Genomic DNA, 18,712 nt, shown 5'->3' with positions numbered 1-18,712 from the left:
GTTTTCGTGATGCACATTTTCTTTGCATAAAACTCTCTCTTATACATGAGTTGCTGTGGATTTGTTTCTCCAAAGTACCTAGACTAATACAGGTGCCAAAAAACCTAACTATCCCAGGCTCTCACATACAGATAACATACAGATGTCAGATAAAATTCCATTTGTAGTTAGTGGAAAGATCTAATTCAATGTTTCATCACTGCTGGAAGGAAACCTGAGCTTTAATTAAACTATGGGGGCAAACTCTCAGGTTACACAACATAATGCTCACTCCGATGCTTGTTATCACGATCTCATTTCTACATTTGGAGTCTCTCAAGTGAAGCATCAAACCGAAGGTTCCATTGCCTCAGAAGGAGCCACTGAGAGCCACTTTAAACATCTTTATTTCCATCACCAGACTGGCTGAGAATTGAAGGGAAGTAAAGGATTAAACTCACATTATTATATGAAAATGTAGGCTTTGAATGATACAGCCAGCAACATCTAACTACAAGCCAGCTTGGAGTATAAGAACAAATAATTTTTTAAATGGTAAGCCCTTTCAATTATTGGCTGATGCTTCTGTATTACCCACCCTTTTCCAGATTTTTGGCAATAAAACAAGGTAAAAACAAATGTTTTCAGTTTCCTTAGATGAAAACCCAACAACATAGTTCACAGTGAGAACACTTGGATTGTTCTCCCAAGAATAGGGCTAATCAACAAAGTAACTCAAGCAAAACAGCCTTTTTCTTTTTACTTATTTATTTACATTTTTATTGGCACCTGATCCACATAGCATACAATTTAATAGTTCAATCATATCAAAAAGAATTGTTACGACAATCAGTTTTATAATAACCCCCTTTTTAGTCAAGGGAGAATGGAGAATGCTGTCTGCTGAATGGTAGCCATGTGGATCTGGGGTGAGGTCTCCAGAGAGGGAGGAGGCCCTGACAGAGGGATGAGGCATTCTGATGGGAGGGGCCGGGCCGGAGAGGGGAACATAGGTGCATGTATGTTTGGAGGAGTGAAGGAGGGGCTGAATGCCACGTGGGAGCAGGAGAGGCTGAGGATGCTCTTGGGATCATTAGGTGGGGAAGGTCTTTAGAGGTGTGCAGCGGGTGGGCAGAACTGACCTAGGGCATTTGGGGGTACCCCGGGAACCCAGGCCAGGTGTTGTAGAACACTGGGACAGTGAATCCTGCATCGTTGGGGTGCACACATGCTCCAAAAGCAGCATTGGGGAGACCCCACATGGGGACCTCACTGGGGGAACTGGACTCTACCTCAGACCCACTTGAAGCCTGACGATGAGGCCAGAAACCACCCGGTGTCTGGGAAGCAGAAGACAGCTGGACCAAGCGCTGTCCTGCTGGGTGGCAGACAAACAAGAATTTGCTACATCAACCCCCTGTATGAGTATCGAGATACGTACTACTCCGGCAATCCTGTGACGCCATTCTGCTAGGGTTTGCTTATGCTGTGTATAATAGGGTGTGTCTCAGAGGTGCACCGCCATTGGGGGTCATCCTCGAAGTTGTGTTACTTGTTTCTAGGTTTTTCAGTGAATGAAATCCAGGGACATTGAGCCTATAGGAAAAGAAACATAACAAGGGTTTGAGGGGAGGGGCAAGATGGAGGGGTTGGGGATATAAGGAGGACATGACCTCAAAAATTCCAGGAAGGAACCGTATGTCTAGAGACTGATTATGGCAGAAACTGTACAATTATGTTTGACAGGATGGAATATGGAATGATATGACATATGTATTAATTTCCAAGTTAAAGCACATTTTTGTAAAAGCATAGATCCAGGAATGAGTTCTGGGCTTGCACTAAATCCTAGCTCCAACTTCAGAACATTTAGTTCTTACATCATTGCCCTGCTCAATACTCAACTTCCTTAAATGATCACTGAAAATAATGGTGCTACGGCAAAGTGTGGTGAAGAAGGCAGATGGTGCCTGCTGTCAATCGAAATAGTGTCTGGGGGAAAAAAAAAAGAAATCGTGTCTGGGGTTTTAAAGGTTTGTACAAGCAGCCATCTAACCAAGGAGCCAAATAAATCCACATAGAAGAAGCATACCAGCTAGTGTGAAGCAAATATGACAATTACAAAATTTTAATAAGGTGAAAAGTATCAGAGCTAAAATTATGAACACCCAATTTGTGGAAGGCTATGGAGGACAATGGGAGCCCAAAACCCATCTACAGAGTATCTAGTCAGCCCAACCTGCTGGCAAATGCACTCTAGCCAAGGCAAGAGTCCCAAATAGCCTTATTATCAGGCAAAGACTATTGTAATCCTGATTATGCGGGATCAAACTGGACGATACCAGGCCAGATGTCTTCCCTATCAACAAGACCTGGATTAGTACTGGTTGAAAGTTTATCTCTTAGATGTAAGATGACAGAAATTTCTTCTCTGGCTTTTCGAATATTGATGGGGGTCTTCTACCTCTTACGCATCATTTGTATTTTTGCTTTTATACTAATAGGATCTTGCCACCTTAGTGCGATTTGTCTTGCATCGTTTTTTGTTCAGTTTCTCAGCTCTGAATCACAGGAGGAATGGATGTATGATGATAATAACTATTGCAAGGTGTTGTCAGGAATGCAGAGGTGGGGCATGGGCAATGGGGAAGGAAGAGGATTTGGGGAGTCAACAGCGAGGGCAGTAGGAGGGAGAGAGCACTAGAACCGATAATGATTGCACAGCTTAGCTTGAAGGTGATGTGACTATGGAGGGCTCTAGATAGATGTGGTCATTGTACAACCCCCTTGGTGTGATTGAACGACTGAACTATTCAATTGTATCTTATGTGAATTATGTGCCAATAAAACTGTAGGAAAAACAGAATATCTCAAGAACATATTATCTGCCTTAAACACTAATGACAGAAGACCTGATGAGTTGTGGGAGGACATCATGATCATCATTCATGCAGAAAGCAAAAGATCATTAAAAAGACAAGAAAGATCAAATTGGATGTCAGAGAAACTCTGAGGCTTGCTCTTAATCATAGAGTAGCTAAAGCAAATGGAAGAAAGGATGAAGTCAAAGAATTGAATAGAAAGTTCAAAGGGCAGCTCAAGAAGACAAAAACATACATTAAAACAAAATGTCCAAGGATCTAGTCTTAGAAAACCAAAAGGGAAGAACACCCTTTGCATATCTGAAAGAACTCAAGAAAAATTTCAAGCTTAAAGTTGCAATATTGAAAGATTCTCTGGGCAAAATATTGAATGATGCAGGAAGCATCAAAAGAAGATGGAAAGAATACACCGAGTCATTGTACCCAAAAGAACTAGTCAACATTCCGCCATTTTAGGAGATAGCATAGGAGCAAGAATCAGTGGTGCTGAAAGAAGAAGTTCAAACTGCACTGAAAGCATTAGCCAAAAACGAGATTCCAGGAATTGATGGAATTCCAATTGAAATGTTTCAATAAGCCAAAGAAGCACTGGAAGCACTCACTTGTCTATGCCAGGAAATTTGGAAGAACGCTACTTGGCTAACTGACTGGAAGAGATTCATATTTGTGTCCATTCCAAAGAAAGGTGACTCAAAAGAATGCTCAAACGATACGATATCATTGCTATAGCATACAAATAAAATTTTGCTTAAGATCATCCAACAATAGTTGCAGTAAATTGACAGGAAACTGCCAGAAGTTTGGGTTGGATTCAGAAGAGGGCATGGAACACGGGATATCATTGCTGATGTCAGGTGCATCTTGGACGAAGGCAGAGACTACCAGAAAGATGGTTACTTGTGTTCCACTGACTGTGGAAAGGCATTCAACTGTGCGGACCATACTAAACTGTGCATAACCTTCAGAAGAATGGGAGTTCCAGAACACTTCATTGTGCTCAACTGGAACGTGTATCTGGATCAAGAGGCAGTTGTGGGAACAGAACAAGATAATATTGCATGGCTTAAAATCAGGAAAAGTGTGCATCAAGGGTGTGTCCTCTCATCATACTTGTTCAATCTGTATGCCGAGCAAATCATCAGAGAAGCTGGATTGTATGAAAAAGAGTGTGGCATCAGGATTGGAGGAAAGCTTATTAACAACGAGAAGTATGCAGATGACACAACTTTGCTTGCTGATAAAGTGAAGAAGACTTGGAACACTGGCTGATGAAGATCAAGGATTGTGGTCTTCAGCATGGATTACAATTCAATGTAAGGAAGACTGAAATTCTCACAACTGGACCAAGAGGTAACATTATAAATGGAGCAAAGGTTGACGTTGTAAGGGATTTTGTCTTACTCGGAGCCACTATCAGTATTCATGGAAGCAGTAGTCGAGAGATCAAAAGATGTACTGTATCAAGTAAATCTGCTGCACAAGACCTCATCATAGTACTGAAGAGCTAGGATGTTACCTTGAAGACTACGGTGTGCCTGACTCAAGCCATGGTATTCTCTATTGCATCATGTGCACGTGAAAGTTGAACACTGTGGTAGTTACATAATTTCATGTCAACTTGATAAATAAAGTGAAGGGGTGGAGTTTAGCCTGTCAATCAGGTCACAGCCTGATGATGCCTCTTGTTGGGAGTGGCCTTCTCATGAGCATTCTGGGAACTTCCTCTCTTTCTCCCTGGAGGCAAGACACACACTTTCTGCTTCACCTTCCTGTTGACAAGCCACATGAAGCCAAAATGATGGCAGCCAGAGCCTTGGAGATGCGTCCACTGCCATTGGATCCAAAGAACTTTCCACCCACTGGCCTATGAATTTCCTGCATTTGGCATCATTGCATTTGTTGCACGACTCTATAGAGGAATTTATGGTCTAGTATTGGACATATTGGCTAATGTCCGACTTATGAACTTAATCTGGACTGGCCTGGCCTGAAATGTTTTCTCCATATACAACTGTTCTTTGATATAAAGCTCTTAGACATATATGAGTGTCTCTGGATTTGTCTCCCTAGTCAACCCAGTCGAACATAGACATTGAATAAGGAAGACCATAGAAGAATATTTTATTTGAATGGTGGTGCTGGAAGAGAATATTGAAAGTACCAAGGAGTTTCAAAAAGCACAAACTGATCTGTGTTGGAACAAGTAAGGCCAGTGATCCTTAGGGACAAGGATGGCAAGACTTTGTCTTTGGACATATTGTCAGGAGAAACCAGTCCCTGGAGAAGGGCGCCATGTTTGCTAAAGTGGAAGGGTGGCGAAAAAGAAGGCCCCTCAACGAGTTGAAAGGCCACAGCGGGCTCAGGCACAAGAACATCTGTGAGGATGAGGCAGGATGATGCAATGTTTCACGCTGTCGTGTAGTCACTATAGATTAGAGCCGACTTGATGGCTCCTAACAACAACAGCAACATATGCTACAGGGCGGAAGGCTTTTAAACATTTTGGAAGAGTCATCAGTTACATACCTTTAAAAACAGGAGCGGTTGCTAGACAAAACACAGATGAAATATTCTGATTCTACCTCCTTTTTGATCAGGGTCTTATACTCCCTTCCCTGAGTCCCTGACTTGATCTGTTTTATTTTTGTTACATGCAATCAACTTAACTTGCAGTCTCCAAGTGCCCTATTCATCCTAGGGAATAAGCAACTGACACCCTGGCTTTGCTTCCTAGAGGAAAGGCTGTATTTATCCATTGGCTAAAACATTCCTTCAAGTTCCACAGTATGAAGGCAAGTAGACATAATTACAGCACCACATCGCATTAGGTGAGCTACTGTATATACTCATGTATAAGCCAAGTTTTTCAGCACATTTTTATGTAGATTTTGCGGTAAAATTAGGTGCTTCGGCTGATATTCGGGTTGGCTTATACTCGAGTATATACGGTAACATGTTAATGTACCCAATTTCACAGTATCTAGCAGTCCTTTAGTGATATTTATCTAAATATTTCTATTCATTATACTTCATCTGTATCTTAAATATAAATTTTGCCTACTCATTTATCTACTCATTCATCTATACACACACACACAACTCATCATCTATTTATCCATCTACACACACACACACACACACACACACACATATCCATCCATTCATCTACTCAGATATTCATCCATCTAACCATCTCTAAAACAAGTTTAGCAACATATGCAGGCTATGACTATCTAGTCACACAGCCCATTCAGACAAATGAGCTCCAAGTGCTTCAAATCTGAACCTAAAGAGTGATGCCCAAAAGAATATGGTACAGTACCCAGTGACAAACTATTTTTCTCATCTTCTCGTAGTTCTAGTAACCCTCTGATACACTGCATATTGTTCAATGTATTGTTTCATTTTCTGTCTACCGTGCTGCTCATTCCATGAAAACAGAAGCTCCATAAGCACAATCATTGCTGGGAACAGAGCCTGATACATAGCAGACACTGCAAAGACACTTGCTGAATGAATTCATCAAAGGCTCTCTGGATTTTGAATCTTACTAGGTATCTTTTGACCAATGTTTATCAAAAACTAATCTCAAAACTATACAGATAGGAAGTGTAATTAACCATTGAAATATTATTGTCAATTAATATGGCCCTTCTAGCCATAATTCCTTTTGTGACATATTTTAGATTATACCTCTGTACCTGTAGTTATAGTCCCATTTTTGGAGGGAGTTCTCTGTTACAGGATTAAGGTCAGAGGTATTGAGTATCCACCTTAATGCAGGGTGTGAACGAAGTCAACACCCTTTGTTTCATTCGGGGTATGCATGGTCTGTTGAAAGACCAGAACCACACCTTCCTCAGAGCCACTCCTCTGTGTATAAAAGCCATCTCAGAAATACATCCCAGCACCAGTGGAAGAAGAGCCACCAGTGGAGTATATTCAAGATCTCTGTCTGAAGTGGCAGAGGCTGAGACCAGAAGCATCAAAGGCTGTGACATGGAGACATGGAAGTTAAGTAGAGGAGCCAGGCAAGGAGACCATGAGACAAAATAAAAGAACAGTGAGGGAGAGCAGCAGGTTAGCTTCCTGGTCCATGGAGGCAAAAGCGAAGGGATCAAGTGGCTGAGAGTCTGAGGACCAGAGAAAGACTTGGCCACTGGCAGAGGAGAGGTGTTCCTGTAAACCAATGACTTGATATTTCCTGATCCTGCCTTGTGTATCCTGCTAATTTTCTAATAAACCTTCCTTAATTGTGAGTATTATCTGTGAGTTCTGTGTGGCCATTACACTGAGTTATGGTACTCAGCATAGGAGTACTGACTGCCATGGGAGAAGCATGGGGATTAGTGTCACAATAGATAAAGAAGGATGGAGGATGGAGGATGTCTGACCTCTGCCTTGATGTAATAGGGTAACAGGGAAGAAAGAGGAGGTCAAATATGCACCACCACCCCATTCCCCCGAGCCCTTAAAAAACAACAACAAACCACTGCCATTGAGTCTATGTGGATTCATAGCAATCCTATAGGACCTGGTAGAACTACTCCTGTGAGTTTCCAAAGCTGTAACTGTTTATGGGAATGGAAAGTTTCTTGCAGTTTTGAACTGCAACCTTTCAGATTATCGCCCAGCACTTAACCACTATGCCACTAGTGCTCCTTTTCTAAACAGCTGGATAAATATGAACTGGAGTCCTAAGGTGGGAAACAGTTCATGTGCTCAGCTGCTAACCAAAGGTTGGAGTTCAAGTTCACCAAACAACTGGCTTAGCCACTTCAAAAACATCAGCCATTGAAAAAATCTATGGAGGACAGTTTTAATTTAACACACATGGGATTGCCTTGAATCAGAATCAACTCAACTGCAATTGGTTTAAATGTAAATTATTTTGGAACTTACAATGTAAGCCTCTTTTCAATTTACATTTATTTTCACCTCAAAAAACATAGGAATTTTCAAGGGAAAAAAAGTTATATTTACTGTCCAAGTTTTTAAATTCATGGTAATATTCAAAGTTGATTTGGAAAACTGCTGGTCACATAGTTATGTTGAAATCCAGATGCAGTCACTTTTAGAACCACATAACCAGAAAGAGTAGTAGCACTCCAACCCTTCGGGAAGCCCCCTTCCCAGAAGTGATCATCTATACCTGTGGGTCCATCCTCAGGAAGATATGGGGTCCTCTGCTGCTCAAGATTGATCTTTTAAATGTTTTGCTGTGATAAAAATGGTAGTAATTTTCCAGGCTTCCAATCTGCAAAAAAAGAAGCAATGTATCATCAATTAGTAGGACCCTAAAAACAGTTTTTACAACCTGTTTGTCAACGTATTGTCTTGTGGTGACCTTTGTGTTGCTGTAATGCTGGAGTACACATATTTCATTCAATATGCCGCCAAGATTTCAAGTATCATCGGGGCATCCTTGATAGGAAGGTTTCAGTGGAGCATCTACTATACAACAGATTCGGGGAAAAGTCCTGGTTAGCCCTTCGAAAATGTAACCAACGACAACGTTGTGATTTTCAACAAAATGTTGGAGCGCTAGTGCTGGGAAAGGAGCCCTTTGGCTTGAAGGGCTCTCTAGAACAGAGTGGCTACAACAATGGACTCCTGCTGTGCACAGGGTCATTATGAATCCGAGTGACTTAATAACAATTAACAATACAAACTGCTTCACAAATCCCACACTCATAAAAATGTAGCCCAAAGGACATACATCCTCCATCATACACCCCACAAGTTTATCTTCAGCACATATCCCGTGTTCATGAACATGAAGGTGCATTTTGATAGTCCTTCTTGGAGAAACAACACTATGTCACATTCCAAATGAAGCATACAGACCACTGTACCTCAAGGTAAGATGATGACATTTAAGTTTTTTGGGTTTTTCCTATGCTGTGTTAGCCATATTTAACACATGAATTAATATTCATTTAGGGACAAACATCCTTGAAATAGCTCAGTTAGTGTCAAGTTAGGACTACATAAAAATCATCCTTTATAAACAAACTATCTCAAGGATAGACTGAAATATCTCAGAATGAACACTTGCTCTCAAGTCCAACAAGGGAGCCAAAGAAAACACTCTGAGCCATCTGCTTGGGGATTGTGAAAAGGTTAGATGAGACCATTAAACCCCCTGGGTGTCCCAATTTCCTGCCAGGGACAATTTGTCAGAACAGACTTCAGCCTGAAGACAGAACCAGGGGAAAGTAATGTCTACCCCCTAATCTGCTGGCCAGCTGGCCCTCTGAGGCCCTCCCAAAGGCCCAGGCATCACCATCCCATGGTATGGTATGTCCTGACTATTGAATAGTGAGACATCTTTTTCAGAAAGCCTGCTTCTTATGTTAATCTTCACTGTGTGTTGAGAATAACTACTTGGCAGACTTTTTTTTTAAGCCAGGTTTTCCAAATCCCTAAAAATGGACTGAATATTATAAATTCTCCCAAGCTGTTCTCACAGTATATCATCTTTGCTTGTCAAGCTGCTGATTTTATATATATGGTGTGTGTTTATTATTTTTACAATTGACCACTACTTGTCTTATCTGTCAGTTTGTCTTATTGCGCTGGCTTGTGTGTAGCTGTGATGCTGGAAACTATGTCACTGGTGTTTTAAATGTCAGCAGGGTCACCCAAAGTGAACAGGTTTCAGCAGAGTTTTCAGATTGTGAACAGATTATGAAGGAGAAATTGGCTGCCCAATTGGAGGAAGCAGCCCTGCAAACCCTATGCACACTGTGCAAATACAGTCAACTGCTGAAGGCCTAATGAAAGGAAGTAAAACGCTGTTGGAGATGGTGCTGCAGGGTGGGCCCCGGGGGTGGGAAGGCACTCGGAGGTGACTGAGCCTTCAGGATCTTTACTGATGCTGGGTCACAGCTCAAGGTAAGACGAAACAACTATAAAAATCATCAGAACTTGGACTTACTACGAATCTAGGAAGATTGGAAGTCATCAAAAATGAAATGGAATGCATAAAGATTGATATCTTGGGCATGTGTGAGCTGCAGTGGACTGGTATGGGTCATTCTGAATCAGAAAATCATATGGTTTACTATACTAGAAATGGCATAATCAAGATGAATGGCATTGCATTCGTTGCTAAAAAGGATATTTCAAGATCTATCTTGAAGTACAATGCTGTCTGTGATACGGTTATATCTATCCATATTCAAGGAAATCCAATCAACACAAATATTATTCAAATCTATGTACCAACCACAAGCTAGCGGTGAAGAAACTGAACAATCCTACCAACACCTTCAATCAGAAATTGATCAAACATGCATTCAAGATGCATTGATAATCACTGGCAATTAGAATGCAAAAGTTGGAAACAAAGAGTAAGGGGCAGTAGTTGGAAAATATGGTCTTGGTAATAGAAACCAAGTTGGAGATCACATGACAGAACTTTGCAAGACCAAGGGCGTGTTCATCGCAAATAACTTTTTTGAACAAACCAAACAGTGACTGTAGAGATGGACTTCCCCAGATGGAAAAGACAAAAATCACATTTAACTAAATCTGTAGGAAGAGACGATGGAGAAGCATACTATCAACAGCTAAATCCAGGCTAGGGCCTGACTGAAAAAGAGATTATCAATTGTTCATATGTAAGTTGAGGATAAAATTGAAGAAAATGAAAACAAGTGTACTAGAGCCAAAATATGAAAGTGAGTCTATCCCACCTGAATTTCAAGAACATCTTAAGAACAGATTTGTTGCCTTGAACATTAATGACCAAAGATCTGATGAGTTGTGGAAGAACATCAAGAACATCACTCATGAAGAAAGCAAAAGGTCATTAAAATGAAGATCAAAGTGAATGTTGAAGAGACTGAAACTTGCCCTTCATCATAGAGCAGCTTAGCAAATGGGGAAAAATGATGAAGTCAAAGAGCTGAATAGAAAATTTCAGAGGTCAGCTCGAAAAGTACAATATTATAATGAAATGTGCAATGACCTCAAGTTAGAAAACCAGAAAGGAAGAATACTAAATTCTTTTTTTTTTTAATGAAAGTGAGTGAATTAGAGAGTGAGAGTGAGTCAGTGAGTGAATTAGAGAGTGAGTGAGTGAGTGTGAGTGAATGAGAGAGTAAGTGCGAGAGTGAATGAGAGTGAGTGAGTGAGTGAGTGAGAGAGTGAGAGTGAGTGAATGAGAGAGTGAGTGAATTAGAGAGTGAGTCCAGCTAAATTCTTAAACTGAAAGAATTCAAGAAAAAATTCATGCCTAGAGTGTATATATTGAAAGATTCTTGATGCAGGAAGCATCAAAAAAAAAAAGATAGAAAGAATACACAGAGTCACTGTACCAAAAAGAACTGGTTGATATTCAACCATTTCAGGAAGTAGCATATGAACAAGAGCCAAAGGCGCCAAAGAAAGAAGTTCAAACTGCCCTGAAAACATTAACAAAAAACAAGGTTTCAAGAATAGGAATAATCTGATGATGCACTGGAAGCACTTACTCATCTATGCCAGGAAATTCAGAAGACAGCTACTTGGCTAACTGACTGGAAGACATCCATTTTTGTATCCATTCCAAAGAAAAATGACCCAACAGAATGCTCAAATTACAGAACATTATCACTGTTCTCACTTACAAGTAAAATTTTGCTTAAGATCATCCAACAATGGTTGTAGCAGTACATTGACAGAGAGTGAGGCTGGATTTAGAAGAGGATGTGGAATAAGAAATATGTCATTGGTGGTGTCAGACGGATCCAGGAAAATGTTTACTTCTATTTTACTGATTATGTCAAGGCATGCAGTTGTGTGAATCATAACAAGGTATGGATAGTTTGAGAAGAATGGAATTTCCAGGACACTTCATTGTGCCCATGCATATAACCTATATGTGGATCAAGAGGCAGTTGTACAAACAGAGCAAGAGAATACTGAATGTTTTAACATCAGGAAAGGTGTACACTTCAATTTGTATGCTGAGCAAACCATCAGAGAAGCTGAATTATATGAAGAAGAATATAGCATCAGGATTGGAGGAAGAGTTATTAACAACCTCCGATATGCAGATGACACAACCTTACCTGCTAAGAGTGAGAAGGATGTGAAGCACTTGATGAATTCTGTGCTTTCTCTCTCTCTTTCTTGCTTTCTTGGTATGTTTTCCAGTACATGAAAACATAGACTGGATTGGTGAAGCAATAGCACTGGATTAGGGGCTTATTGGGTTCATGGGAGTGGGTGGTGGGGAGGAGGCGGCAGGAATTGGAAGTTGATAATGAATACAAGAGGCAAGAACATGTTCTGCAACTGGTTGTGGTAATGATGGTACAAATCTTTTTAATATAACTGAACCATGGAAGTATGATGGACCTTATGTCAATGAAACTTTTAAAACGAAACACAAAGTTGCTTTCATAGAGAACTTCTGGACTGAAGAATAAAGGTCAGCTTAGAAGGTTATAGTGACTGAGAGAGATTTCAAAGTGGTAATCTAGATAAATCTTTCTCAAAGGACACAGGGCAAACACAGGAGCTTATTTTGAAGAAATTTTAAGAAAACTGAAAACCACATTGGCTGGAAAAAGACTAGCAATGTTGTACTGAGGAATTTTTCCCATCATAACAATACACCTGCTCATTCTTTGATGGTAATAACGGCTGTCCTATGAGAATCTTCTTGGCAAATCTAACCCCACTAATCCTATAGCCCTGACCTTGTCCCTTTAGACTTCCTTTTTTCCCCAACACTCAAAAAGCAATTAAAGGGAACGTAATTTGGGTTCCTTACGGATGCCCAAGTCATTTTGGCATGGTATAAATCAATGAGCACAGAATTCCTCAGAGGGGTTAGAAAAATGGAAATATCATTTCAAATGTGTACAGACCTACCTCGAGAATATACCAAGAAACAATAGCTTCACATTTGGATGTTTTTGCTTAATGAAAGTTTGTGATTTTGAAACAATATGTTTAAATTTACCTTTATCTATACTGTTACATGTGTGCGTGTGATCTGTGTTAGGCAGGGTTTTCTAGAGAAACGAAACCAGGACCCTTATGATTTTACATATATATATATGTACATATATATGTGTGTGTATATATACATATATATACATATATATGTATATGAGGATAGGTTTATACAGCAAGAAGGAATATAACAGCTAATTAGTCCACACAGCAGAACAGAGGGTTCAGTTCAACTCACTTCCATGGAACAGTTAATATACTGGAAGTCCTTCAACTCATGTGGGCTTTTGGGTCTGAGGTCAGGGAAACAGACAGCAGAGTCCTCTCTTGGGAAAGGCAAGCAGCAACGGTGAATCACCAACAGTCTGTAGATCGGGAGCTTAGGGAAGCAGGCCCAGATAGGATCTGAACATAAGTAATACAAGGCAACAAGATCCACCAGCCTCAAGCTCAAGTGATGTAAGCACCAGCAGCGTGGCGAAGCAGGTGTCAAAGGAGCCTCAAGCTCTAGCAACACAATCCATGTGTTGGCCTGGCCCACAGCTAGTGCAGCTTATAGGTTGAGGCAGAGAACTAGCTAAAGTAGCAGCATGCTCTAGCACGCTCAGATCACCAGACAGCAAGGGGGGTGTGGGTGGGGGGTGGGCCTTGCCGAGCCATTTATCTCTTTGCCCTACAATTAAACTGCAACCTGATTAATTCCACATGTTCTGGCCAGGTTGGCACAACAAACATAACTATCACATGATCTTTTATGTATGTGTGTGAGATATGTGTACAGAGGATGTGCACATACATATAGATATGTATTTGTGTGTAGATGCATATTTGTATAGGTGTGCATATGTTTGTGCTTACGAGAGAGCTTCATAAAGTTTGTAAAAAAATTCCATTTTCTCCTCTCTCTGCTCAGACCTGGCTGCTGAGATCATGGCCATCCTGGAGGAGGTCAAACAGGGTGCCAATGTCATTCTTTACTACTGAAAACAGAAATCCTCACAATTTGACCAATAGACAACATAATGCGTCACTCAAAGTAAGCAAGTTTCAGCCGAGTTTCCAGACTCAGAACAGACTACAAATAAAGACTTGGCTGTCCACTTTGGAGGGAGTAGCTGCTGGAAACCTTATAGACCGCTTCAAAATATTGTGTGATACCAAGGACCTAATTAATAAAGCAGAACATCGTGGGAGACAGTATCAGAGGATGGGCCTCTCCAGTTGGAAGGAAATGAAAACATGACTGCGGAGGAGCTGCCTTCTCAAAGTAGAGTTGACCACAATGACGTGCACAGAGGAAAGCCTGTGGGATCTTCACTTGCTGATGGGTCACAATTCAAAATGAGAAGAAAAGACTGCAAACATCAATTAATAACTCGATCTTGGAATGCACAAAGCATGAACCTAGGAAAATTGTCAAAATGAAATGGAACACATAAAGATCAATATCCTGGGTTCCAGTATGCTGAAATTGACTGGTACTGGCCATTTTGAATCAGAAAATGATATCGTTTACTATGCCTGGAATAACACAATCACCAGGGAAGAGACTCCATGTATCTTCAAAGAGGACACCCCAAGGTCTATCTTGAAGAACAATGTTGTTTGTGATATATCTATTCCATTCAAGGAAATTCAATCAATATAACTTTAATTCAAATTTATGCACCAACAGCCAAAGCTAGTAATGCAGAAGTTGGGAAATTCTACTAATGTCTTCAGTCACAAAGTGACCAAAAATACAGTCAAGATGCATGGATAACTTTGGTGATTGGATGGAATACAAAAGTTGGAAACAAATAAACCAGAGCAGTAGTTGGAAAATATGGTCTTGGTGATACAAACAAAGCTGGATCATAAGATAGAAATTTTTAAGACCAACGACTTGTTCATAAGGAATATCTTGTTTCAACAACACAAATAGCAACAATACATGTGGACTTCTCCAAATAGAGTACACAGAAACCTAATTGATTACAACGGTAGGAAAAAACAATGGAGAAACTCAATATCAGCAGCTAAAATCAGACTAGGGGCTGAATGTGGAACAGACCATCAACTGCTTATACGTAATCTTATGTGGAAGCTAACAAAAATTAAAATGAATTCAGGAGATCCAAACATCAACTTGAGTTCATCCCTCCTGAATGTTGGTATCTCCAGCACAGGATCAGGATCTGTTTGTTCTGTTGTGCATAAGGTAGCTCTAGGTTGGAAATGACTTGATGGCATCTAACAACAATAAAAATAAATAAAATTTATAAAACTAGTACACCTTATGAATTTACATTTAACTTTAGAGATTAATGCAAAAATATTTGATATTTAAAAAATTCAAAAAGTATAAAAAATTCTTATTAAATTTTTCCACAAAAAATTTGAAGCCCTAACATATGCATGCATGTATGTGCATATATGTATATATGTGGGGGCAGAGGGCTTCAGAAAGTTCATGGACAAATGGCATGAAAAGATAGTGGAACTTTCTGAAGGCCCCTTATATGTGTATGTGTGTGTGTGTATGTGTGTGTGTCCACACACACGTGTATATGTATATGTGCATGTGTGTAGTCCAATGATAGAAATCTTGCCTTCTATATAGGAGACAGGTTTCATTCCTGACCAAAGTCTGTTAGTAGAGGATTGTATATTGCTATTAAGGTGAACAGGTTTTAGTAGAGTTTCAAATTAAGATAGACTTGGTCATCTACTTCTAAAATCAGCCAATGAAAAACTATGAATCCCAATGTTCTTATCCACAACCAGTCATGGGTATAGCACAGAATCTGGCAATATTTTGTTCTGTTGTTCATGGCAATGCCACGAGTCAAGGACCAAACTTGACAGCAACAGCTAACAACGTAGACAAGGAAATTTCAAAAAGTTCATGAAAAAAAATCTCCTGATCTTCCTCTTTAATTTTTCCACAAAATTTTAAAGCACTCTCATAAGTATATTAGGAGGTTGGGTGGTGCAGTGGTTTACACCTTAGGCTGTTAACAACTGAGTCAGCAGTTCTAACCCACAGCTGCTCTCGGAGAGAAAGATGAACTTTTCTATGCCTATAAAGATTTATAGCCTCATAAACCAAGAGAAAAATTACACTCTGCACTATAGGATCGCTGTGATTCAGAATTGACTCAATGACAGTGGGTGGGCTTATGTATGTGAGTATATTTTCAGGTTTCATAAACATACCAGGCAGGTAATTGATTCCCTCCACTTAGGTGGACTTCCTGGGGCACTTCAGAACACCTAGATTGTTGCAACACAGTCTTGTGCTGTTGGAATCACCAGAGTAGTTTGAATACGTGGGGGTACCCCAAAAAAAATGGATCCCCCCGCAAAGCTATGTATTTAAATCTTTTTACAAAACAACTGTATCCCCTTTGCTCAACTCTTTTTTCAGCACTCAACGCAGTCAGCACTACCTTCAGGAAGCCTTCCTTGAAATCTCAAGCCTGGGCCAGCCCACACGCTGTTATTGTATACCTTTTTCTTCCTCCACCACAGGTCAGTTTGTCATACAGTTTCTCACTCCACTGTCGTACCATGGTGGCTTGTGTGATGTTGTAAGGTTGAAAGCTACATCATTAGTAATTCAAATACCAGCAGGGTCATCCAAAAGGAACAGATTTCAGCAGAGCTTCCAGAATAAGAACAGACTACAAAGAAGACATAGGCTGTCCATGTCAGAAGAAATAGCTACTGAAAACCCTATGGATAGACTTGAAACTGTGTCAGTTACTGACCACCGAATGAACACAGCAGAACACTATCAGAGAGAGTGCCAGGAGATGAGCCCCTTAGGTTGCTAAGTACTCAAAATACGACTGAGGAAGAGCTTCCATCTCAAAGTAGAGCAGACCCTAATGGCACAGACAGATTAAACCCTGTCGGAGTAAGGTTTACTCCTACAATGGCTGATGCGGCATGACTCAAAATAAAGAGAAACCGTTTCAAACATCAATTAATAGATGGAACTTGGAATGCATGAAATATGAAGCTAGTAAAATTGGAAGTTGTTAAAATTAAAAGGGAATGAATAAAGATTGAAATTCTAAGCATTAGTAAACTGACATTGACTGGTCTTGGTCATTTTAAATCAGAAAATCTTATGGTTTACTGTAGTATTAAATTAAAATGACGAAGGGGAGTGGGATGCCAGCCCCACCCGCTACTAGAACTCACTGGTTCAGTAATACTACTTCTGGGTTCAGTAATGCACACTTGTAGGGTTGAGATATATAAGTATTATATTAAAGTCATTGAGAGAATGAGAGCTATTACAATAATGCAGTCAGACACGTTACATGGTAGCATTGCTCACCTCAGCCCAGCTTGGTGGTCCATGTGGAGAGAGGGGGAAGGGAAGGAGGAAAAGGGAACAAGGGAGAGGGGGAAGAGAGGGGTGCCAGAGAGTCAGAGCGGTCCGAGAGCTCTATATTGCTGATACATGCCTATATACCTTTGGGGGGCATGCCAGCCACTAATTACAGGTAGAGACACACGTCACAGGGAGGGGCTGCACTATAGGTTACACAGCAATGACGGGGTGGTCTCTGGGTCTCTATAGGAACCATTATCAGTAGGGTGCAAACCCCTCCGACAGGAACCAAGCTAATGGCCCCAAGCTTCAGAGAGAAGTAGTCCATTGTCTCCAGCAGCAGGGAGCAGGCCCAGTGCAGTCTGGCAACTGATCACCCTCAGGGGGGGAAATGCCTGAGCATCTGACCTCCCCCCAGTTTACTATGCCTGAAATGATACAATCAAGAGGAAAGGTATTCATCTACAAAAAGGATATTTCCAGACCTAACTTGAAGTACAATGCTATCTGTGATAGGACAATATCTATGTGCATAGAAAGAAATCCAATCAATACAACTACTAATCAAATTAATGCACCAACCATTAAAGCAATAACAAAGAAATTTAAGAATTCTACCAACATCTTCAATGTAAAATTGAGCAAGTGTGTGATCAAAATGCATTGATAACTATTAATTATTATAATGTAAAAGTTGGGAACAGAGTAAGAAATAGTAGTTGGAAAATATAGTCTTGGTGATAGAAATGAAGCTGGAGATCACATGATAGAATTTTGCAAGGCCAATGACTTCTTCATTGCAAATATTTTTCTCAAAAACATAAAAGGCAACTACTACATACGTGGACTTCTCTAGAAGGAACACACAAAAACCAACTGACTACATCTGTGAAAAGATATGATGGGGATTCTCAATAATAGCAGCTAGAACCAGGCTAGAAATAACTGTGAAACACACCATCACTTGCTCATATGTAAGCTCAGGTTAAAACTGAAGAAAATTAAAACAAGTCCATGAGAGCCAAATACAACCTTGAGTATCCCATCTATCCTATCTGAGTATCACGAACATCTCAAGAACAGATTTGATGCATTAAACACTAATGGCAGAAGAAATGACAGCTGTGGGATGACATCAAGATTATCATTCATGCCAGAAGCAACATGAAAGAAGCAGACTAGCCTGTGTGATCATGAGGTGTTGAAGGGATCAGGTATCAGATATCAAAGAACAAAAAATCATACCATTGTGTGCTCACCTTCCCAATACGATTGCTGAAGACAAAAATGGGTGCATAAGCAAATGTGGTGAAGAAAGCTGATGGTGCCCGGCTATCAAAAGATATAGAGTCTGGGGTCTTAAAAACGGCCATCTAGCTCAGAAGCAACAAAGCCCACATGGAAGAACAAATCAGCCTGTGTGATCACGAGGTGTCGAAGGTATCACTGAAGACAAATGGGTGCATAAGCAAATGTGGTGAAGAAAGCTGATGGTGCCCAGCTATCAAAAAGTATAGCAACTGGGATCTTAAAGGCTTGAAGGTAAACAAGTGGCCATCAAGCTCAGAAGCAA

The 18,712-nt window shown here is 40.4% G+C and overlaps 1 protein-coding gene across 1 annotated transcript in view; it reads right to left on the bottom strand.

Annotated features, from left to right (window-relative positions):
• Positions 1–18,712, bottom strand: part of PCSK6 (proprotein convertase subtilisin/kexin type 6) — a 241,318-nt gene that overhangs the window by 179,971 nt on the left and 42,635 nt on the right. Inside the window, exon 3 of the mRNA XM_045286304.1 lies at positions 8,014–8,118. Within this exon, the coding sequence (XP_045142239.1) occupies positions 8,014–8,118 (105 nt within the window). The remainder of the gene's footprint in view (positions 1–8,013; positions 8,119–18,712) is intronic.

The sequence above is a fragment of the Echinops telfairi genome, unplaced genomic scaffold, assembly GCF_000313985.2.
Source record: "Echinops telfairi isolate 266 unplaced genomic scaffold, ASM31398v2 ScPeMD7_7;HRSCAF=31, whole genome shotgun sequence".
Lineage (NCBI taxonomy): Eukaryota > Metazoa > Chordata > Mammalia > Afrosoricida > Tenrecidae > Echinops > Echinops telfairi.
This window is presented reverse-complemented; position numbering and strand designations above follow the sequence as displayed.